Source organism: Ochotona curzoniae, unplaced genomic scaffold (assembly GCF_017591425.1).
Source record: "Ochotona curzoniae isolate NIBS_2020 unplaced genomic scaffold, NIBS_Ocur_1.0 contig_523, whole genome shotgun sequence".
NCBI classification, from domain to species: domain Eukaryota; kingdom Metazoa; phylum Chordata; class Mammalia; order Lagomorpha; family Ochotonidae; genus Ochotona; species Ochotona curzoniae.
Genome location: NW_024466459.1, coordinates 1,444,575 through 1,468,419, shown reverse-complemented (window position 1 = coordinate 1,468,419; position 23,845 = coordinate 1,444,575). Strand labels below are relative to the sequence as shown.

At 48.5% G+C, this 23,845-nt stretch overlaps 2 protein-coding genes across 2 annotated transcripts in view; one reads left to right on the top strand and one right to left on the bottom strand.

The window, feature by feature from the left end:
• The window catches only part of LOC121162484 (leucine-rich repeat-containing protein 37A2-like), a 29,429-nt gene extending 27,666 nt beyond the window's left edge, over nt 1-1,763 (top strand). The window contains exons 15-17 of the mRNA XM_040989504.1: nt 977-1,025; nt 1,103-1,245; nt 1,334-1,763. Coding sequence (XP_040845438.1) covers nt 977-1,025; nt 1,103-1,245; nt 1,334-1,424 — 283 coding nt within the window. The 3' untranslated portion in view covers nt 1,425-1,763. The remainder of the gene's footprint in view (nt 1-976; nt 1,026-1,102; nt 1,246-1,333) is intronic.
• A 5,472-nt stretch (nt 1,764-7,235) lies between these two features.
• Nucleotides 7,236-22,633, bottom strand: LOC121162486 (intercellular adhesion molecule 2-like). Its single transcript, XM_040989505.1, has 5 exons — nt 22,528-22,633; nt 11,323-11,427; nt 9,390-9,656; nt 8,180-8,500; nt 7,236-7,570 (listed from the first exon to the last, which is right to left on the bottom strand). Exons 1-5 carry the CDS (start codon nt 22,616-22,618, stop codon nt 7,383-7,385), a joined length of 972 nt encoding a protein of 323 aa, XP_040845439.1. The 5' UTR covers nt 22,619-22,633; the 3' UTR covers nt 7,236-7,382.
• Nucleotides 22,634-23,845: the final 1,212 nt, after the last annotated feature.

Below are 23,845 nucleotides of genomic sequence, written 5' to 3'. Positions count from 1 at the left end.
CTGTATGGCACTGGACAGGTGAGGGGGAGAGTGTGGCTGGTCTCCTTCCAGGCTGCTGGAAAGGAGCATGCACAGTCCTTCCTCAGGCTGCAGGAACACTTCCTTCTCCTCCCACTGGTCTTAGACCCCCTTTCTCGAGTCCTCTCACCAAACCTCTTAGAGCTTTAACTGGAGAGACCTTCAGATAGTAGTGTGTCTCTTCCTTTTAGGAGAGGAAACAGAAGGAGGAAAGGACAGTATCTTGCCCCATGGTCACACCTCTAGTAGAAAGGAAGGTTCTTTCCCAGCTGGGGCTTCTCTGGCTTACAGGGATTTGGGCTGTGTGCTACATGTTCTGTCAGAAATGAGTACGCACATGGTTTGTGGACATAAACAGTGGCTGAAACAACACACTCTTTTCTGTAATGCTTGGATTCATAAGGGGTATCTTGGTGTCAGTGCTAGCTGAATCCTTTATCTGATTTCACCACTCACTCTCCCATCAGTGACACCTGCAGTGTGAGGCTGTATGAATTAGGTAACTTTGCTTTTGGACTCAGGCCCTGCCTGATGTGATGCAGTTTACAGGGGTCAAGGCCTATGCACACAGAGGCATCTTCTCCCTCATCCCCAGGGGAGGGAGGCATGTGAGATTCAGTCTAGGGGGGAGGCTGGAGTCATACTTCAGGAGGGAGACAGTGCATGTGCCCCATGTGGCTGTGCAGTCGCTCACTGCACAAGGGCACTTGGGGAAGGCAGTTGTTGGGCTGACAACCTCACACAAAGCAATGGTCAGAGTTGGTCCTTAGCCACAGCGGCACCTTCAGGCAGACACGGAGAGTTCCCAGAAGCCCAGATCCCAGGTCTGAGGTGATTTTGCTTTGTGGTAACTGCGGAGGAAGGCTACATTCTGTCCCGGGCACACCAGAGATGCACACCGGGTGAGGTGGGGAATGGCACCAGTCTCTGCTTGTCTTGTGCATGTGTTTTCCTACAGGGGCTTTTTTGAACATTCGTCTAGGAAGTTCACGGACAATGAGACCCAGGTAATTCTGAGGGGATGCAGGTGTGGCTGGAGGAAGCAGCGGGGAAGTGAGATTAACATTTTCCTCCCCTTTCCCAGGAGGGCTTTTTCTGGCTGAGGTGGCCACTCTGGCTAAGGGATATGTACAAACCTCTTAATGCTGCACGCCAGAAAGAGATGGCTCGGAAGCTCCATGACAAGGAGTCCTCTGAGGAAGATGAGATGTTCCAAAAGAATGCAGGGTAATGATGCACTGCCTTCACCCTATTATCTAACGGGAGCAGTTGAGGTGAGCAGAGAGGTACTAGTGGCCTGTTCTGTTCCCCACAGCATGGTGAGTGAAGGCCCAGGTGAGATGGCGCACACGGAGTCGGCTGCCGAAGGAGAAAGTGAAGCCCCCGAGGAGGAGCACACAGAGTGACCCCTTCCGTTGTGGCTGCCCGTGGGTTATATCCTAATCTGCTTCTGACTTAGTTAAGAAAATATATTGTCTTGTATTCAAGTGTGTGATATTCATAAGCAGTCCCAGCCAAGGTGGTAAGAAATGAAAGTGGAAGAGATCCCATCTCTATTGTTAGTGGTCTACTTGTGGCCTGCCTCGTCAGCCTTTAAACATAGAACATCTTCCGCACAGGCTCCTTCTACAGAAACTGACCTGGTAGACACAGTCAAGCCAGTCTTGCCCAACCTCTCTTCTCTGAAAGCTAAGGGGATTCAATATGCTGTTTGATCGTTCTGCTTATAAAGGTCCCCCCGACCCCCGCGTGCCACCCATAGAAAAGATTTTATATGCACAATTTGGTGCTGCTATCCCATTTCTACGACAGGAATTAAGAAATTTTGTGCTCAGGAAAATCTAAGGCTATATTGGCATGACAATCATTGTGGTAGCAAGAAGACTTGGTGTCCAGAGCCCAAGTCCCTAACCACAACCTGGGCATTGGAAATTAAATCAATGTACCCAGTCTGTCACAGGTTCTCAAAGCTATACCTCCCCTTCTGTCAGATAATTACTGGCTATCTGGTGTTCAGTAGCAACACTGGAACATTTGTTCTCTGAGTCTCTGCATCCAAGCTTTCAGCAGTGGCTCTGCCAGTTCTGCCACTGGGTCAGTCAAGAGATTCTCAAGCTATGGACCAGGGCTGCAGGCACCGGCTAACTTGACTGAGGCTGGTGGATCTGGAGGGCAAGCTGGTCATTGGAGGGAGGCCTAGGTTCCTCCCAGTATGGGGCTGTCCACATGCTGCCTGGTGGGAGGTCTCCACCTCACGATGACTGAAGTTCTCTAAAGTGATCTGAAGAGAGAGATGGAGAACACGTGACCCAGCCCCAGGAGCACAGAGCATTGCTTCTGCCACAGTGCATGGATAGAGGCCAACACCAAATCCAGGCCACGTTCATGGGCAGGGTATTTAGACTCCATCTCTTGAAGAAAAATGGGTCAAAGAATTTGTAAACGCATATCAAAATGTCCCACACACAGGAATAAAGTTTGCTACTGCTCTGACTGGTGCTTCACTTCTGACACCTGCTGTTTGTGAGGGTGGGAGGAGTGAGGAGGTGGGGAACGCGGTGCTGTTGTTGACAGTGCTGATGGTGAGTACAGTCTAGGGCACACAGCAGCTGGCTGCCTGCAGGGAGGTTACTGGATGGCCACAGCCACAGCCCCATTTGCAACTTTGGGATTTTATGTCGTATTTGTGTACTCTGACAGTGGTTGCTGGGAATTCGCTTGGCAATTAGCCTAAAGCAAAATAAGCTATCAGATGGGATTTCACATTTAAGTGTTTTTGACAATGTAAACTTTTTAGCTTCTGTCACCCTCTTTGCTCTTAGAGTTCACATGCAACAAACTGAGTTTGTATTAAAAAAATGAAAGAAAAATCTCAATTAGCTTCACATACTCATTGATAAGTACTTCCCCCCGAGAAGTTCATTCCTCACAAATAAACAGCAGTGCTAGTGCCTGCTGATTAAACTGTTCCTAGTTCAGCCACAGAAATAAGTATTCCGTTGCATGTACAATTTCCAAGCACCTGCCCCCTGAGCACGTTTGGGAATCAGGGCTGTAGGAGCAGGGGTGGGAAGCAATTGACTCCCACTTTTAAAAATTTTTCTTATTTCAAGGGCTGGGAGAACCTCTAGTATACTGGTGTACTTCCTAGGTGCCATGATATCCAGCAGCCAGGGCCTTCATCCGGGTCTCCCATGTGGGTGACAGCTAACCAAGACCTGAGCCATCACCTGCTGCCTCCTGGGGTGTGCACAGGCAGGACTCAGGTCCAAGCACTCTGGGGTGGAATGGGAGAGTCCCACCCAGGGACTTGATTCTGATTTCCATTTATAGCTCTGCCTTTTTGATTTCTGCCTCACCACTGGCCAAAGCTCTACTGAGTAACAACTCTAATGAAAGGAGGAGTGGGGCAATTAAAGGGAATTACCACACATGAAGATTCAGTTGTATGGGCTGTGCACTGCACAATCCTGGACACCAATCCCATTTGGAGTCTTCATATTAGTATGTTTAAGATGAGGATTTTTCTGGAAGAATGTAGTAAAAGGTCAAGACAAGAGACTAATTTTTCTAATTCACACAAGGTGTCATCTGGATTAGAGTGGGGTTGATTGGAACACAAGGCTGCATGGTCAGTAGCTTTTCCCACAGCCCAAGGGAATGAGTCTCTCAGTAACAGTGCTGCTCCTTCCTCCCCAAGCTTGTGATTGTGTAGGACTGCTGGCTACAGGATGGCACAGGGGTGGGCATGTACTCCCTGGCACACAGGTGGGCATGCCACTCATGTCTGACACACCTCCTGGCCACCCCAGTGGATAGTCCTATAGCTGAGCTCGTGACTCCAACAGGGCCAATCACAGTCCTTGCCCAGGACTTTACCTGCACCACGGACAAAGCACCGAAGGCCTCTCTCTGCCTGGGAACTCTTGAGTGTGTCTGAAGTCACTGGTGAGTTTGAGGGTACTGGGGCTGGGACTCCCCACCCCTTGGGGGATGAATGGAGGGAAACAGGTACCGCCAGGGATGGAGACAGATACAGAGACAGACAGACAGGCAGACAAAGGAGCCTGAAGCTGGCTGACTGGTCTGCTCCATTGCTGTCTGATTCCAGAGCCAGAATGACTCCCCCTTTACCCTTAGGCTAGTTCTAAAGGACCTACATTTGCTCACAAACTCTGAACTAGAATCACCTCTCAGAAAATCCCAATGTAAACCACAGGAAATCCACTTTGTCTTGATCCCATCCCCATCCCTCTATCCCTCCCACCCTCTCACCAGCACCCTCCCACCTGGGTGGTCAGTGGATTCTGAGCTGTTTTGTTGTGATTTCCCAGGAGCCTGATGCTGGTTCACGGTGGTGTCCTGATTCTAGGGGCCTGAGAGAGGAGGGCTCCTGACATCATTCTGTAATGCCATGGCAGTGGGAGTGGCAGGGGGCAGATCCTGACACATGCTGGGGTGTGCACCGGATCTGTGCATCCCTCAGGGGCTCCCATGTTGACATTCAGTCTGCATCTGAAGGGAGGGGGGGCACAGAAACCTGAATCTCCTGAGGTGTCCACAGCTGGGGACTCGGGTGGGGACCAGGATTACACAGGTGGCTTTATAAGGATACAGAGAGGGAGAGGGGTGGGGGGAAAGAGACGAATCAGAGGAGACACAAATGTGCATTCTCTGTCCCTTGTCACAAGATGCCTTGCTCTACCTCTTGTAAAGGAGACTGGCCTGGCAGTTAGTGCTACAGGTGTAAAGCCACTGCTTGTGACACCACCACTTTACATTGAAGTACTGTTCTGATTTTGGGGTGCTGCATCTCTGATTATGCACGGGGAAAACAACAGATGTTGCCATCTACATGAGAGACCCGCACAAGTTCACAACTCCTGCCTTCTGCCTGGTCCTTGCCTGGCTTTTATGGCTATGTAGGGAGTGAACCAGCAGACAGAAGATCTATCTGTTCCATGCTCTATTGCTCTACCTTTGTTTTGTTTTGTTTTTATTGAAATTAAAGATGTATTGCTTTGAAAGGCAAAGTGACAGAGAAAGAAACTTCCCAAATAGTTGCAATGATCAGGCCACAGCCAGGAGCCAGGTGCTTCATCCAGGTCTCCCACAAGGATGGTAGCGGCCCAGATACTTGGGCCATCTTCAGTTGTTTTCCCAGGCCACCATCAGGGAGCTGGATTGGAAGTGGAACAAATGGAACAACATGAACTGGTGTCCTTATGAGATTCGCAGGAGGTGACTTCACCTGCTACACCACAATGCTGGCTCCTATTGTTCTGCCTTCCATAAGTAAATAAATATTCATAAATATTCTTGGGGGCCAGAACTGTGGCTCAACAGGCTGGTCCTCTGCTTTGCAGCACCAGCATCCCAGATGGGTGCCAGTTTGCATCCCAGATGCTTCAGTTTTGATCCATCTTCCTGCTTATGGCTTAGGAAAGCAGCAGACGTTGGCCCAAGGACTTGAGCCACTGCACCCACATGGGAGACCTGAAGAGCTACTGGCTCCTGGCTTTGGATTGGCTCAGCTCTGGCCATTGCAGCCATTTGGGGAGTGAGTCAGCAGATGGGAATCACTGTCTCTCCTTTCCTTTTTAAAATGTGCTTTAAAAATAATAACACAAGTATTAATAGCACAAAATTAAAATAATCCTTAAACAATTTCTTAGAAAGAATGTGTTTGCTTTTGATCCGAGGAGAGACAATAATCCACTTTCCAGTCCCATGGTTTTTTAATGCGCGCACAAGATTTTGAGTGGGTTGGCCTTAACCATTTCCCTACTATTGCACATCAAGTAATGTGCTGGTTTTTAACTCCTAAAAATAATATACATGATGAACATGTTTGAATTGTTTTCCATGATCAGCCTATTCCTAGAAATAGACTCGCCTAAGTTACAGGAAGGACACTGTTTTGGGGCACTAAATTTTGGTCCTAATTGTCCTGAGATACTTAAAAAGAACAACGCAAAACAAAGTCCAAAGCTACAAACAGCAGATTCCACTGAGGGGGAGAAAAATGGAAGAAAAGTAGGTGTGGAGGGAAATTGCAGCAGGCAGGGCTGGGGCTGTGAAGGCGCCTCCTGCGCGGCTTGGCCCAGTGCTGAATCTTCCATAAACAGCATGGCTTAGGCAGATAAGTGTTTAGTTTCCTTTCTTCAAATGACAAACGGCTTCAATTTCCTGTGACAAAGAACACTGACTACCTGAGACAAATGATTTTTAGCCTGAGCTTTGTTTTCCAAGATACTAGAGTTCAAGGCATAGGGTGGGGTTCCTACCATCACTGCCACGGAGTCTGTGCCTGCCCTCTTCCTTCTTGGGGTCCACTGAGGAGGCGAGAGGGAGTGAAGATGCGATGTTGTCTCCACAGACTACTACGACGCAGAGAGCCTACCCTGAGGGGTGACCCTCGCCCAGGGCCTCGCCAGTGCCTTTGTCTCGAACTGCTGTCTCATGTCCTGTCTGCCAGCTCTGTGCCCTTAGCTGGGGACCCTTTCTACCCCTCGGCTTCCATGACCTTCCATGACCTTCCATGTCCCCAGCCTCAGCTCCTAGCCCCCAACGTCTGGCATCAGAGCTCCTAGAGCCCTGCCTAAGCCTGGCAGCTGAGGCTGCCCAGCTCTGCCCTCCTGCTGCCTACCTGAGCAGGGAAGGCCTGGCGACCAGAACGCTGGCTCCCTCAGCCTGGGATGACAGGAGCTGGGATTGAGATGTCTCCTTTTGTTATAATCATGATGTGTGGTGATTGCTTCTGTTACCCCAGGCCCTTAAGGAGCCCCATTAGAAATACAGCAGTGTAGGACTAAGGGTGCGGTGCCAGGTGGACAGGCCCCTGAAGTCAAGCGGTTCCCTTGTGCCCCCTAACTGCAGGATCAGAGCAGGGTTCCTTCTCCAGTGGGCAGTGGCTGAGATCCCACATTTTGGGAAGGGGGTGTGTATTGTTCCTCTCTGCCTCAGTGAGCCACGGGGAATTTCCGACCTTCCTTAAATAAGAATTGGGCACTCAGGGACAAGCTTGGGAGGGCGGCATCTTGGGGCCTTTCCCAGTCTGTCAGGGGCTGCCATGCAACATGGGATGGTAGAGGCTCTGGAAGGCCCCTGTGAAGGAGGAGGTGCTGAGGGAAACCCTTCGGGAGAGTTCCCTGCCTCTGGGTTCCCCTTCCCAGCTGCTGAGAGTTTCCCTGGGGCCAGACATGGAGGGCACAGGGTTGAGGCCAGGTGTTTGTATTCAGGTTAGAACAGGAAATGTCCTCAACTCCTCTGCTGCTGGGCACTGTCCTTCAGCCAGAGCTGGCCCCTATCCCGAAGGAGGCATGCCGAGCTCCAATGGCTGCTTTGGTGCGGCCTCATGCCACTCACGCAGACTGTGCTCGAAAGGCCCGGGGCAGCCTCTTCCAAGCAGCTCGCACCCCATAGGTGCCTGTGCGCTTCTGACGCCAGTGCTGGCCAAAGGCAAAGCAGAGCAGGACAGCTGTCACGAACAACAACAGAAGCACTGACACAACCGTGATGATGATGATCATATCCGTGTCCTGCGGGGGCACTGGGGATGGAAGGACAGTGTCTTAGGAGAGCTGTGGTGGCAGGAGCCAGGACCCCAGGACGTCCACCCATCATCACCTATGACCCGCTCACTCATCCTGTAGCCATCTGCCTTGCAGAGAAGAATGACACATGGCATCTGCTCCCAAGGTATTAGCTAGGACCAGCCAGACCTCTGCAAGTCTAGGAGATGCTCCCTGTTGGCAGCCCCTGGAACACTAGCATGGCTTATGCCAAGTTCCTTCTTGGACCAAGCCCCTTCTTGGGCAGTGATGAGTGAGCTCTGCAGCCAGCTTCCTGCTCTCCAGACTCCCAGAACAGCAGAGCTCCAGGGGCTGCTGGGCAGCTAGATGGCCCTTGCCAATTTAGTGCAAGGCCAAGACCAGAGACAGCAGGCTGACTTGGTGGCAGGGGAGCTGGGGGTATCAAACAACTCACTATTGACCAAGTGGCGCTCTGTCAACCTCTGGAACCCTCTGGATTAGGTGTGGGGCCCTAAGTGCTTGTATCCCATGCTAGTAAAGAAAAACATTCTGCTTTTTTTCTCCCCCGTAAGAGGCTGAAAGTGAGTTGCTCCATCCCTAACGCCACTGTCCCTGGGCCCTCTCACCATAGATCTCCAGTCCCTGGGGCTCCGAGACCCAGTGAAAAATGCCCCCACCACGAGAGCGCAGGTCCAGCTTGGCCAGGCAGGAGAAGTTGTGCTGGCCATCCTCTCGGTCAGCTGTTCCGTTGAATGTGACTGTGGCCTCCTGGGGGACAGCCGCTGTCCCTTCAAAGGTCTTGCTGTGCAGTGTCTTGTTGCCTCGGAGCAGGGTGAGGGTGAGGCTCTCCAGGGGCTCTACAGTAGGCGCCCTGCACTCAATAGTGAAGGAACTGCCCACGGCTACCCACGTGGGCTGTAGCTTCAGCACAACCTGTTCTGGAGGCTCTATAGGGGACAAGGGAAGGAAGGTTGGTCAGGATGGGGTGCTGTCCCAGAGAACCTTAGAAGGGAGTGCTCAATGAGATTATGCCAAGGACTGCAAAGTCCCTCACTTAGAAGGTGTGGGCTGGGATTGGACCCACATGCTCCTCCAGGATCAGGTTCATACCACCATGGTTTCTTCATTATTAAGTGGGGCCCATGCTGGCACCCTTTGAACTGGCAAAGCACACCTCCTCAAATCCCTAGCCCCAGGATCACCTGAGATTTGGGATACCTGTTTATTTCACACAAGGTATTGATGAAGGGGAAGATGTAGCCATGCCCCCTTGGAGCCATGATGTTGGGAGAACCCAGGCCCTTGTGTATGGCTTTCACTGGTTCCTGAAAAGTTTGTGTCTGATGGCCACTTCTTTGCCATCAGCCTATGGCAGGGGAAGAGACAAAATCAGGGAACACCTCTGCCCTTTCTTCTGCAGTGAAGGGGCCACTAGGGAGCATGCCCAGCTCTCCTGATGACAGCCCAGTTCTCGTCATGGACAATGGGGTGCTCTGTGAGCACTTAGGTTTGAGCGGGGAGGGGTGGTGATGGTGGTGGGGGCAGATATGGACATTGCCTTGGGAAACGACTTTGGGTTGGATCCCTGTGAACTTCAGCTCAGGTGCCCTCCTGGGCGTGAGACTCAAGACCTGGGCAGCCTGCTGTTGTGATGGCAGTGGCTGAATACGTCTGAGCAAAGGGGCAGCCATGAATCCTGAACAATTGCCTGGGCCCTACTCCTTATCCTCCCAGGGTTCAGGGAAGTGGGGGTGTGATGAGTGAACCCTGGAGATGTGTGCACGTCAGCACAGCCAGGCCCTGTGGAGAGAGGGGCACCAGGGCATAGACACTCACGATATACAACGACACTGAGCTTGCTTGACAGCTGCTTCCCAGCACAAGTGTAGTGACAGTAGAGGACCGTGTCCTCGGAGATGTTGGAGATCAAGTACCGCTGCCACTGACGCTCTGATTCCAGCAGGGTCTTTTTCAGGGTGGTCTCTATTCCCCCTTTCTCTGGTTGCGTACAGCTGGTGCTGCAGTTGACTTCCCACGACTCTGTGGGTTTGACCACCAGCCTCTCTGGCCACATGTGCACTTCGAATGTCTTCTCACCAGACCCTGGAAAACCAGACACACACTCACTGTTCTGCCAGGGGTCTGTCCATTGATGGCATTTGGGATCAAATTCAGCTCAGGCATTCCATGTTCTCTGATCCCTTCTCTGGGTCAGGCCCGCAGCCTCACAGTGAGACCCAGGAGGCTGCCTCCCTGGGCCCTCCCTCCCTCTGAATGAGGCTTCCTCCAGCTGGCCAGGCCCATCAGCTCCTGGTCAGTCTTCCTCCTAGTCATCTTCATCTCCAGGGCAGGAATCTGACTCCTGAATATTCAAGATCCAGCTGGAATATCACCTCCTCCCTGAAGGCCTACCTGAGGTTTAGCATGAACTCTGTATCTTTGGGCTCCTGTAACTCTGCAACTTCCTCCCTCCCTGCTTCCCTTTCTTCCCCAAACACTCTGGGACACTTGTGCCAGGCACTATGTCCTGGGGAGCCAGCAGGGCTGGGGGCAGGCAGCAGTGAATAAACCAGGAAGCCGATCCAATCCTGCTCTTGTGGGCACACATTCCAGCAGAGGGGACTGTCACAAACAGCAGCAAGTAGATTGTTCAACCTGTCGTGTTGGGGACACATTCCTGAGGAGGCCTCTCCTGTATGGTGACATCTGGGCACATATAGGAAGCAGCTGGCAAGTCCTGCAGTGCTCCAGGGGAGGAAGACTGTGATTGTGCAGACCCTGGGCTGAGTTGGCCCGGTGTGCTTGGGGCAAGGAGATCAGGCCAGTGAGATCTCAGTGTGGGGGACCAGTGGGGTATTACGGCCCAGAAAGCTGACCCGGTAGATTCCTACTTCTTAGCCATTTTGATTCCAGAAAAGAAGGGCCAGGCTTTGCACATCCTTCTTTGTGCTCTGCACATGCAGGAAGTACTGCTACATGAAGACTGAGGCCTGATGCCCATCTCCATCAGTTCATCTCTTCCAGTTAGGAAGGCACCGGGTCCCAACCTGTGTCCTGAGCCCCCACCCCCTTGCTTGTCCCCACACAGCCTTCAGCTTATGGCATACAAGGAAGTGACAGGCCAGGGGCGTTACAGGCAGATAACACTGGAATTGAATCCAGAGTTGGTCATGTACTGGCCATGTGGCCTCCAACAAGGTGCTTTCTTCTGAGCCCTGGTTTCCTCATGGCAAATGGGCTGGTATGCCTTTGCCTCAGGGCTGGCATGAGGGTTCAAGGACATAGCCTGCTGGGTGTCTGAGACAAGGCGCAGGGTGCTCAGCACTGGGTGGTGTCTTCTTTCACAGACTCCTGGCACAATGAAGGTTTCATTTTCACTCTGTCCTCAGGCAGAAGCTGGTGCCTCTACTGCCCTCTGTTGTCCCTGAGGTACCCCTCTAAGGAGTAGATGGGTGCGTGGACTCATCTTCCCTTGAGCCCCTCATTCCTGCAGCCTCCTAGGCCCCACTCAGCTACGTTGCAGCCTGCATGACCTCATCTTTCCCAAGAAATAGCATTGCGGGGTCTGTTCCACTTGGTATCAACAAAGCCTATGGGGACTGGAAGCCAGGCCAGCACGGAATCCTGTACCCGTGCCGAGGTGTCCCCATCTTCACAGCCCCGGCAATGGTGGGGCTAGGACCCCCTCCCCCACTAAGCCAGGGAAGCAGGGCATCCTATGTCCCAGGCTGGCACATGCCAGGTCACGATCTTGAGTGCTCCGGCTCACCTGAGCAGCAGATCAGGGCGAGGAGGGCTGTAGGCAGGCCCCAGCAACCAAAAGAAGTCATCTCGGATGGTGTCTGTGGGCTTCCAGGGAACAGCTGAGAGCTGCCTGGAGGGAGACGGAGGGCACAGGTCAGGGAGTGGCGGTCTGGAGCCGCAGTCTGAAATCCCCGTCTACTGGGTCCTGATGACTGCATTTCCTCTCATTATCTGAGCAGCCTTTGGGAAGCCACGTGCATTGGCCAGCTCCAGGGCTCTGTGCCTCCAAGAATCCAATCAGAGGAAACTGGAAAGCAGTTGATAAGCAGGGACATAACCCAGTCTTCCCGCCTGCTCCCTGTGCAGGGGGCGGAGCAAGGAAAGGATACATATGTGTGGGCAAGCATGTGTTCACGTGTATGACACATGTACATGTTTGATTGTGGGGTGCTTTAATTACACAGATGACAATGAGACACCCAGGCTCCAGATCTGTTGACCCTCCATCCAGTGGAACACAATGTTCGGGCCCTCCAAGAAGGGAATAATCCAAGGTCAGGACACATAGTTAGCCAGCAAAGGGGCCTGGACTTTTCTAAGCAAACCGTGGCAGGAATTTGAGGTTCTCCTGCTAATGCCCAACTCATATCTGTGTAAATCATTACAACCTGCTCTGTTTTCAAACTTAGCCTGTGCCTGATTCAGCTGATTCAGGGCCAGTGTGAGCACAGAGCCTCAGGAAATGTATCCCATACAAGTCCCCAGCAGCTGGGGCACATAGGAACCTCACGGATTGACTGCAGCCAGGCGTATCCCCAGACCCCAGCCTCCACTTCCTGAGCCTGCCTGATGGTGTTCAGCCTTCTCCCTTGAGCAGGTAACATTTGTCCAGGAACACTGGAGCCCAAGCAGTTCCTGGCTGTGGCCAGGGAGAATTTTGCTGCTCCTATTAAGAGATCCTCACAGGCAGTGTACAGGTGAGAGAGGAATGTGGGTGGACGAGAGGGCTTCCAGGTGTCTTTTACTTTTCTTTCTCTCTTTTTTTAATGGAGAGAAAAAAGTAGAGAGAAGGTGGGGGTGGGAGTGCAGCTCCTATTTGATGGTTCATTCTGCAGGACTGAGCTGGGGCTGAAGTCAGGGGCTGGGAACTCAATCCAAGTCTCCCATGTGGGTGGCATTTGAACCATCACCACCGTCTCCAGGATCTGCATTGGTGGGAAGGCAGCTGGCATCAGGAGCCCATGCTGGATGCTGACCTAGGCTCCCTGATGTGGGAATGCAGACATCTTACTTCTAGACAGAATGCCTGCTCCCATGTGACTTTTGGTCATGGCACCCCCAACCTGCCAATTGCCCAGTTCTGCCTTAAATACCCTGGGGTCATGCAAGGGAGAAATGGGTTAGTTTATTTTCTCCAGGAAGCCCCAGATGGCTTTCAGGGCACAGCGCCCCTCCCTTCCTGAGTGGAAAAACAAAGATGAGGCCTTGCCCTTTCCTTGCTGCTGTGGACAAGGCTGTAGACAGCAAATGGTTGTAAGGACTGTCCTAATCAACCTACATTCAGGGAAGTTCTTGGGCTTTGGGGTGACTGATGCATGGAGGAAGCGGAGGGGTTGGGAACCCCCAGAAGAGGGTGGGACTGGAACACCAGCCAGAAGGGTCTGATCCCAGAGGTGCTGGCATGGTGCTGAGGGCAGGAAACACTCCTTCAACCTCAGCTTGAGGTGACGGGGTGGCTCCAGTGATTGGACAATAAAGTGAATGGCAGATGGGAGGTGCTTCAGTGGTACATACCCTGCAGCCTCCACTGAGCCCCCCAAATAACAACAACAATAATTTGTGAACATTTACTTACTACAAACCCAAGCACTCTACGGTGTTAACAATTGCAGCCTGTCCTTTTCCACATGGATTTAGTCCAACACTTCTAGGACCTACCTGCAACAGTGACAGTTCCAACCTGTTCTCACACACACACACAATGTACAACCACAATTTTCCCACACACTTTTACTTATGATAAAGTTCAATTTCTAAACGAGGCACAGTAAGAGATTAACAACCCCAGCTAGTAATAGACCAGCACAGTCATAATAATATACTGTAATAAACTCTGTGACTGTGGTCTCAGTCCCAACGTGGCAGGTAATGCAACAGCAAGGACACACTGGGCAAATGAATGAGGCTCACCTTGAGCAGGACACAGAACTCATGATAGTGGTCAGGATAACACAGTATTTGAAACTTACTTCTAGAATACTCCACCAGAATATCTAATTCTCTGTTGATAGCAGGTCACAAAAAAACAAAACTGCAGGTAACAGGACTTCTGTAGTTCCTCCTCTGACTCTGTCAGGTACAATGTTTAACTGTCCTCATCCTGTAGATGGGGAAACTGAGGGCACAGAGAGGCCATATACCCTCCCCAAAAGAGTGAAGTTGGGAATGTGACACTGGGAATGAGAGCCAGCCCTGGTGCTGACAAGGCCCTTAGGACAGGGCCAAAAAAAAAAAAAAAAAAAGAAAAGAAAAGATGGCTCAGGGTTGGACTCCCCAGAGACCCTCAGGAGGGAAACATGAGATAGCAGAGGGCAAAGGAATTTTCTGGGGCCTGGCTTCCATGAGGGCGTAGGGAGAGTTGCATTGAGCCATGCCTGAAGAGCTTCAGTCAGCTCAAAAGCAGCCTCAGTAGGGCTGGCCTGCAGCCTTCTCTAAAGGCGTTCAGGCAAATTTCTGTAGGCTTCCAGTCCAGCTCTAAATCCATCCACCCCAGCTCTTGCCCCACCATCTTTGTGACTTCTCCCAGTCTGGGCAGTCGGTCAACACTTTGTTAGAAATGCTAACTGCAATCTGACAGTTTACATATCATCCTCTCCCTGTCAACCCAGAAGCACAGAAACTGTCTTATACAGGCCACATCCACCTGGTCCTGGATGCTGGCAGGCACATAGTTGGCGCTTTATAACTGTTGGGTTGGTCGTGGATGGATGGATGAGTGAATGAATACAGGAATGGCTAGTGCTGTAAATAACCCAAACAAGCTGGGGTGAATGACTTTCCTTAGGTCTTAAGTACTCATAGCTCTGGTCTGCCAAGCATAGCTTTTTCCTTCAAGGGCTGAAGTCTTCCCACCACTCACCCCTATCCCTTGGACCACAAGACTGGACATAAAAGAAACCAATCATGGTTCGTGGATGCACACTGGGAGTTGGACCTGGGCACAGGACTTCCTGCAGCAGAGCTGGTAAAAAATGGCCCTTCCTTTTGGGGCCTGATACAAGTGCACACGCACAAGCAGCTGGGGAGGTAGGTCATGTAGTCAAGCAGAAAGGGAGCCAGAACTGTGTTAGGTGGAGGGGTGGCTGCAGGAGGGATGGATGGACTTGATGGGTGATGTGCTATGTTCAGTGGCTGGTGATGGCTGACCACTCAGCACCATAGCATCCCACTTAGACATGAAATCTACAAATGTGGATTGTAGAAAATGGAGATGTTTTCAGATGACAGAAAGCCCAGTTAGATAGGGGAGTAAATTCTAGAGACACATGATACAGCATGGAGATTAGAGCTAGCAGCACTGTACTGCATACTTGAAAATTGGTAAGAGAGTAGACTTTAAGTGTTCTCATCACACAGAGAAATGATACCTAGGTAACACATGTTAATTAGCCTGGTTTATCCATTCCCACATACTTCAAAACATTATGCATATGCAAATATACATAACACTTTATCAACTAAGAGATAGTATATGAGATGGAAAATGTGTGTAAAGAAAGAGGGATAGAATTAAGTAGAGGAGAGAGCAGGAAGTGCAGTGTTGCAGGGAAGACTGTCCAAAGATCTCTTGAGTTGATGGGAACAAAATGACTCACACAGGCATGACATCAACACAGAAAAAAAACCCTCAAGAAGGTAACTTGCAGCCAGAGCTGGTGAGATGGATAGCACCCTACCAAACAGACTCAGTCAAGACCTGGTGAGTCGCGAATCAACACAGGGAATGTGCCAGTGAGTCTTAGCTGACACATAAGAGATGGAGGAAGCCAGAAAAACTAGTGGGACTAAAAAACAGCTTGATGAGGAAACTTCAGGCATGGTCCCAAGGAACCGCTCCCATCGGAGGAAACGCCATTGGAGAATGGGTCATTGGGAAGTGAACAGCGCAGGTCACAGACACGTGGAGTGAGACCTGAGCCCACTCCTCCCACAGGGTACTCAAACTTCAGCCACCCAGAGCGACATCAGAATCCCCTGAAACAGGTGCAGGGGGTCCACAGGGTCAGAGGTTTCTCTCAGTGACCCAACAAAACAAGAGCAAACTCCGAAGACACACATAGGGTAGCATCATACCAATACCCAGCAGATTGTGGGGACACCCTGTGGTGGAGCTACAAATTCTGGGGTCAAACAAAGCCACACAACGCCCCTCCCCCCCACCTACCTTACCCACTGGAGGCTAGAGAAGGCAAGGTGCCCCACAGAATGTGGAGAACCTAGTTACTGACTGTACATTGTGTAGCAGTGGCTGGGTCACTCCTGCTCTAGGCAACTACACAGTGTGTAGAGGCTGTTTAGGCACCAGGCGACAGGGGGGCTGCACAGGGAACCAGAATTTATGGTATTTATAGTCTTTAGTTTGCAAACCCTTGCACCTGCCTGAGGCGGGAAAACACAAATGCTTAGGAGAGTGAAAGCACTGGTCACCCACAAGGTGGCAGTAGCTGACAAACACCCTGGTTGTCTGGCTGACTGGCCTCACAACCCACAGAGTAGCAGATACAGTGGTCCCAGAAACCGCCAACAGCACATCAAAGGCTAAAATTTCAAAATGACAAGAAAGCAAACAGTAATTATTCAGATGAAAGAGCCAGCACTCCCCCCAAAAGTGACGAAAAAATACCCTTAGTCTGAGTTGCAAGACAAAGACCTTGAGGAGCTACCAGATAAGGAATATAAAAAAAAAAAATCATGAAACTCCTCAGAGACAATGCGAAGTGTTGGAATTAGTTCAAGGAATTAAAAAATAACAATATCACAGAAATTAAGCAGGTCCAACACAAAATTTCGCAACTGAAAAACATGGTAGCAAGCTTGACCGACAGAATAAATGCTGCAGAAGAATTTCAGACATAAAAGATAGCCAAATTGAGAACACACAACTAACAAAATAGTTGGAAGAAAATCTGATCAAAACCAAGAAATCTATACAAGAAATAAATGACACCATCAAAAAGTCAAATATCAGAATTATAGGAATTCCAGAAGGTGTGGAAAAAGAATCATGATTACAGGAGGTGTTCATCAAAAATGGTAAAGGAGAACTTCCCAAATTCAGGGAACATAAGAGCAAGCCAAAATCAGCAAGTACAGAGAACCCCAAACAGATTTGACCCCAAAAGACCTTCACCCAGACACATTGTAATCAAGCTCCCATCAAACCAATATAAGGAAAGGATACTGAAACAACACTATGAAAAGACAAAATAACATTTAGAGGAAAACCAATCAGAATCACCCCTAACTTCTCAGATCCCAAAGCAACACAACTCGCAACCAAGAATATTATGTCCAGCAAAGCTCTCATTTCTATTTGAAAACAAAGTAAGATATTTTAACAGCAAAGAGAAGTTGGAATATGTCAACACTAAGCCAGCCCTAGAAATCTTCCTCAGAAATGTGCCGAGGCCAGAAAGAAAAGAAACAAACCTTAATCAAAGATGACAAAGGGGAAGATCTTCACACTGAAACACATAAAAGGAAACAGCACTGAACAGAGACAGCAACACACACACACACACACCACACTCATGACAGGGTTAAATCACAACCTATCAATACTGACTCTGAACAAAAATGGCCTGAACTCCTCAATCAAAAGATATAGATTAAGAGAATGGATAAGAAAGCAGGACCCAACCATCTGCTGCCTACAGAAGAAACATCTAATGAACAAAGATGCAAAGAAGCTGAAAGTGAGAAGATGGAAAAACACATTTTACGCTAATGGAAAGGAAAAAAAGAGCTAGGGTAGCTGTTCCAATTCCAGATTATATAGACTTCACTGTGAGAGATATTAAGAGAGATAAAAATGGACACTACATAATGATAAAGGAAGCCATATACCAAGAAGAAATAACAATAATTGTTTACACACCAAACACAAGAGCATCTAGCTATATGAAACAATTATTGCCTGACTTAAAAGGAGACATTGATGCCAATACAATCATTGTGGGAGACACTCCATTAACACCACTAGATAGATCAACAAAACAGAAACTCAACAAATAAACAACAGAACTCACATGGACAACAGAACAAATGGACCTAACCAATACATATATATATAGATAGACTCTTGCATCCCATGGACACAGAATATATATATATATATATATAAATATATATATATATATATATGTATTTCAGCCATACATGGCACCTTCTCCAGGATCAACCACATGACAGGGCACAAAACAAGTCTTACCAACTTCAAAGAATAGAAATCATACCAGGCATCTTTTCAGACCATCATGGAGTAAAACTGGAAATCAATAATTTAAAACACCCCAGGAAATATGTAAACTTGTAGAAGATAAACAACATGCTACTAAATGAATAATGGCTCAGAGAAAAATTAAACAAGAAGTAAAAAATTTCTTAAAACCAACAAAGACTCAAGCACAACATATCAAAATTTGTTGGATACCACCAAGGCAGTATTAAGAGGTTAATTTATTGCAATTGGGGCCCATATCAAGAAGCAAGAGAGACAGCAGGTATGCAAGCTCAGTATACAGCTGAAGGATCTAGAAAACCAACAACAAAACAACCCTCAAAACAACACAAAACATGAAATTATCAAAATAAGAGGAGAAATTAACCAAATAGAGATTAAAAATCCATACACAAAATCAATGAATTGAAAAGTTGGTTTTTTGAAAAAATAAACAAAATAGACACACACCCCTGCCCCCGGCCCAACTGACAAAAAAAAGTGGGAGAAAACAAGAATTCAGAGCATCAAAGATGAAAAAGGGAATATAACAATGAACACTGCAGACATACAGAGAATAATTAGAAATTACTACACACACACACAACTATACACCAACAAATCAGAAGATTTCCATGAAATAGAGAGATGCCTGGACTCCCACCAATTACTAAAACTTAGCCACAAAGCAATGGAAAACCTAAACAAACCTATATGGAGGCAGAGATTGAATCAGTAATTAAAGCTTTCCCAACAAAGAAAAGTTTTGACCTAGACAGTTTCACTGGTGAATTTTACAAAGTATTCCACACAGAGCTGAACCCAATCCTCCATAATCTCTTCAAATCAATAGAAGGGGAGGCAATTCTTCCAAACTCATTCTATGAAGCCAACATCAACTTAATGCCAAAACCAGACAGAGATCCAACAAATAAAGAAAACTACAAACCAATATCCCTGATGAACATCAGTGCTAAGATCCTCAATAAAATACTAACCAACAGAATACAAAAACATATCAGAACAGATCATTGATCCAGATCAAGTGGGATTCGTCTTGGGCACACAGGGATAGTTCAACATTTGTAAATCTATAAATGTGATGCATCACATCAAAATACTGAAGAACAAGAATCGTATGATAATTTCTTTTTTCTTTTTTTTTTTAAAGATTTATTTATTTATTCAGAAGTCAGATATACAGAGAGGAGAGACAGAGAGGAAGATCTTCCGTCCAATGATTCACTCCCCAAGTGAACGCAACGGCCAATGCTATGCCGATCCATAGCCAGGAGCCAGGAACTTCTTCCAGGTCTCCCACATGGGTGCAGGGTCCCAAGGCTTTGGGCCATCCTCGACTGCTTTTCCAGGCCACAAGCAGGGAGCTGGAGGGGAAGTGGAGCTGCTGGGATTAGAACTGGTGCCCATATGGGATCCCGGGGCATTCACGGTGAGGACTTTAGCCGCTTGGCCATGCCGCCGGGCCCGAATCATATGATAATTTCAATGGATGCAGAAAAAGCTTTTGACAAAATCGATCACCACTTCATGTTAAAAACACTCAATAAAGTAGGCATAGAAGGAACAATTCACAACAAAATCAAAGCAATATATGAAAAACCCAATGCCAACATCATGTTGGATGAAGAATAGAAGCCTTCCCACTAAGATCTGGAACCAGACAAGGATGTCCACTATCACCACTGCTATTTAATATAGTACTGGAAGTATTTGCAAATGCTATCAGACAAGAAAAAAGAAATCAAACAAATTCAAATGGGAAAGGAGGAAGTCAAGTTGTCTATGTTTGCAGATGACATGCTTCTATACATAGGAGAACAAGGAGACTCAATAAAGAGACTGTTAACTTGTACGAGGTTCGGCAAAATGACAGGGTACAAGATAAATGAAAAGAAATCAAGAGCCTTGGTGTACATAAATAACCCCAAGGCTGAAGAAGAACTAACCAGCATGGTGTCCTTCAAAATAACAGGGCAGAAAAATGAAATACCTAGGAATAAACCTAGCAAAGTATGTGGAAGACCTCCATGAGGAAAACTATAACACATTAAGACAAGAAATAGAAGACAAAAAGTGGAGAAACATACCATGTTCCTGGATAGGCAGAGTTAACATAATCAAAATGTCCAGGAAATCAAAAGCAATATAGACGTGTTTCCAATCAAAATACCAAGAACATTCTTTACAAAGCTGGAAAAAATGATGCAAAGGTTCATTTGGAAACACAAAAAATCCACAAATAGCCAGACCTATCCTGAAAAATAAGAACCTAGTGGGAAGGATCACAATACCATATCTTTGCACATATTATATGGTGGTAGTTATCAAAACGGTTCGGTACTGGTACAGAAACAGAGAGGTAAATCAATGGAGTAGAAAAGAAAATCCAGAAGGGAACCCACACATGCACAACTATCTAATTTTCAACAAGAAAACAGAAAACAATTCAGGAAAAAAGGAAGATCTCTTCAATAGATGCTGTTGAGACAACTGGCTAATAGCATGCAAAAATAAGAAGCAAGACCCACAACTTTAACCATACACAAAAATCAAATATAAATGGATAAATTATCTAAACCTACACCCAGAAACCATCAAACATTTAGAAGAAAAGGTTGGAAATACTCTGCAACACATAGGCGTAGGCATGGACTAACTAGAAAAATCATCAAAAGCAAAGGAAGTCAAGACCGAAATAAACAAATGGGACCACACTAAGCTAAGAGGTTTCTACACAGCAAAGGAAACAATCATCAAATTAAAAAAGCAACCAAGAGAATGGGAGATCTTTGCACATTACACAGGAAACAAAGGGCAAGTTTCCAGAGTGTACAAAGAACTCAAGAACAAAAATAACATCAAAAGAAAAAAAAAACAGTCAAAAAATGGTAACAGGAAATGGGCACTTTACATAGGAACAAATTCAAATACTTTGTGCCATCCTCAACTACTTTCCCAGGTCTCGAGCAGGGGCCAGGATGGGAAGTGGAATAGCCAGGACACAAACCAGCACCCATACCAGATGCTGGAACTTGCAAGATGCTGGTTTAGCCACTAGGCCTAGTGCTAGACAACATTTTAATTTTATTTGAAAAGACGGAGAACACTTTTTCATCCTCTGGTTCAGTCCTCAGATGCCCACAATAGCTAGTTTCTGGGATGGACTGAAACCAGGAGCCCAAATTTTAATCCAAATCTTCTACATGGGTGGCAGAGATCCAAGTACTTGAACCATTATGTACTACCTCCCAGACTGTGATAGTAGGATGCTGGATCAGAAGTGGAGAACTGGAGACTCAAGACAGGTTGTCTACTATAGGAGGCTGGCGTCCCAAGTAGCATCCTAAATGCTGTGTCAGACATGACCACATAACAAAAGATTTTAACATGTACCCTTAGTTATAAACAGTGATAAAGACAGGGAATAAAATCAATCAATGAATGGAAGAGTTGAAACCCAATTTAAAAGCTTGGTCTGAATTTATAAGTTAGAGACAGGAGTTCTTCAAGAGGATAAGTTCTAAAGATCACATATTTGATAGGTTTAAAACATACCCTAGCCCCAGCTGTAGGCAACTGCCTAGGTTGCCTTGTGCTATACTTCTGGGAGAAAAGTGTTTCATTTTTGGGAGAAAAGCAACCAAGGCTGGCAGGCGTTCTGGACCTGTTTAATGTCAAATTTGTGTTAACTATACTGGTGTGCCAGCACAGCTGCCTATTCTTATTTTTAAAAGATATATGGGGAAGGCAGGGAATAAGGCGCCAGCACATGCCACACCAGCTCCCAGGTGATGGTTGCCAATTGCCTGGGGAAGGGGTTTGGAGATGCGTTGCAGTGGAGGTGGCTGAGGGCATAATTGACAGGGAAGTAATGATTTGGGGGCTGCCAGGGACTGGATCACTGCATTCATAGGTAGGCGAGAGAGCTGAGATGAGTGGTTTACAAGGGGGAAACTGGAGTCAGGTCAAGGCACCCGCCCACGTGGGAAACATGAGCTGGGCTAAATAACATCACCTGATGCCCACTAGCGCATACAAAAACTGGAGCTGGGGGCATGCCTGGCTGGGCTAGGCTGCAGTACTTGAACGTGAGTGTCAGAGCAGTGGGTGGGCCAATTCACATTGGGTCTCAGCACCCACCAGAATGTGAGAGAATTGGATTTGGGGGCAGATTCTTAGGAAAATTGTGGGCTCACTTCTGTGGGACAACAACACCTTCTAGTTTGCAAGGAGAACTGGGAATGATGACAAGCCAAGCCCCTACTAGAGCTGGAAGGAGGCCAGGCTGGGCCAGACTGCTACTGGCACATGTAAAGGCCAGGATTGAGGGTAGGTCCTTCCAAGAAGAGCCACAGCACATGCTGGCAAACATGAGATCTGGGCCTAGCAGGCAAACTTGGGGAACTCCCCTGCTAGGTCATAGCTCCTGCTATGCAGAACAATGGTTGGGGCTGGGAGCAGGCCAGGCCAGGCCAGGCCAGGCAAGGCTGTAACACTCTTCAGCATCAGTGTGGACCGGGTCTGGAGACAGGCTGGGCTAGGCCAGGCCGCAGCATCGGCTGGCTCACACGAGTCAGGACAGGATGTGGGCTGAGCCCAGCTGAGCTAGGCTGTAATACCTGCCAGCAGGAGCTGAGACTGAAAGTGGGCCATACCAGGCTGGGTCAAAGCACTTGTCAGCACGTGCAAGATCCAGGGCTGAGAACAGACCTGATAGGGGAACTCTGGACACTCTCCTGCTATGCTGCAGCTCCTCCTGGTGAGTGTGACAGCCAGGGCTGAGGGCAGACCAGGTTGGCATGCCTGTGGGCAGAGTCTGGAGTTAGTCAGACTGTGGTAGGCTCCAGCACCAGCTGGTGCTCATGAGAACCACAATGGATGTGGGGTAGGCCAGATTAGACTATGGCATCTGTTAGTTCACCTGAGAGCCAGGTCTGGGGGTGGGCAAGGCTGGGGTGAGGCTGTAGCAACCACCAATGAGTGCCAGGGTGGGTGTGGTGGGGATTGTTGGGGTTCGTCTCTACTAGGCTGTGGCACCTGCTAGTGTGCCTGCAGATGGGGCTGGGCTGGGCTAGGCTATGCCATAGCACTCATCAGTTTGCATGAGAGATGGGGCTGGGTGTAGCACTGACCAGGCAGCTGCATGCACTGGTATGTGCATTGGCTGATGTAGACAAACAACTGAACCTGACCCTGCGTGGGCTGGTTCACACAAGAGTCAAGCCAGAGGTTACCCCAGGTGAGGCTTATGAAGGCATTCCCCAGCTAGATGGCTGGACTCAAATCCTGGCCACAGGGAAAATCATGATAAATGTGGTGGTCAGACCTTGGAATGCATGAGTTGGGACTGGACCTCCTCAGTTTGTGCAGTGGTCAGCATTCCCAGATGTACACAAGGGACATGATGGTTCATCTAAGTCAGCAGAAGATATCAAGCACCTCATTGGAGGATGGGAAGCAGAACAGGCTGGACCACTCTTCTGGCCAAGCTTTGCAACATGTTCCTTAGTCTGTGGGTGCACGCTAAGGTGGATTTGGTCAGCCCATACATCTTGGAAAGATTTTCTTAACCCTGGTGCAATGAATTCAATGAATTCTCAGAGCTATCAAAATCACTCAAGTATGGGCCCCGGCGCGGTGGCGCAGTGGTTAAGGTCCTCGCCTTGCACGCCCGGGATCCCATATGGGCGCCGGTTCTATCCCAGCAGCCCCGCTTCCCTTCCAGCTCCCTGCCTGTGGCCCGGGAAAGCAGTCGAGGACGGCCCAAGGCTTTGGGACCCTGCACCCGCGTGGGAGACCCGGAAGAGGCTCCTGGCTTCGGATCGGCCCAGCACAGGACATTGCGCTCACTTGGGGATCTTCCTCTCTGTCTCTCCTCTCTGTATATCCGCCCTTCCAATAAAAAAAATAATAAAAAAAAAAATCTTTAATAAAAAAATCAGTCAAGTAACACCCTCGAACATTCTCCCCAACATTGGGGTCTCTAAGGTGTCATCACATGGCCATTCCCCCATCCCTGGGTGCTGAT

Coding starts and splice junctions, on each gene's coding strand:
- LOC121162486 (XM_040989505.1), bottom strand. CDS start 22,618: ATGCCAACCTGGTCTGCCCTCAGCCCTGGCTGTCACACTCACCAGGAG. Junction 9,657..11,322: donor CGCCCTGATCTGCTGCTCAG/GTGAGCCGGAGC, acceptor CTGGTTTTCCAG/GGTCTGGTGAGAAGACATTC. Junction 8,501..9,389: donor GCTCAGTGTCGTTGTATATC/GTGAGTGTCTAT, acceptor TGTCCCCTATAG/AGCCTCCAGAACAGGTTGTG.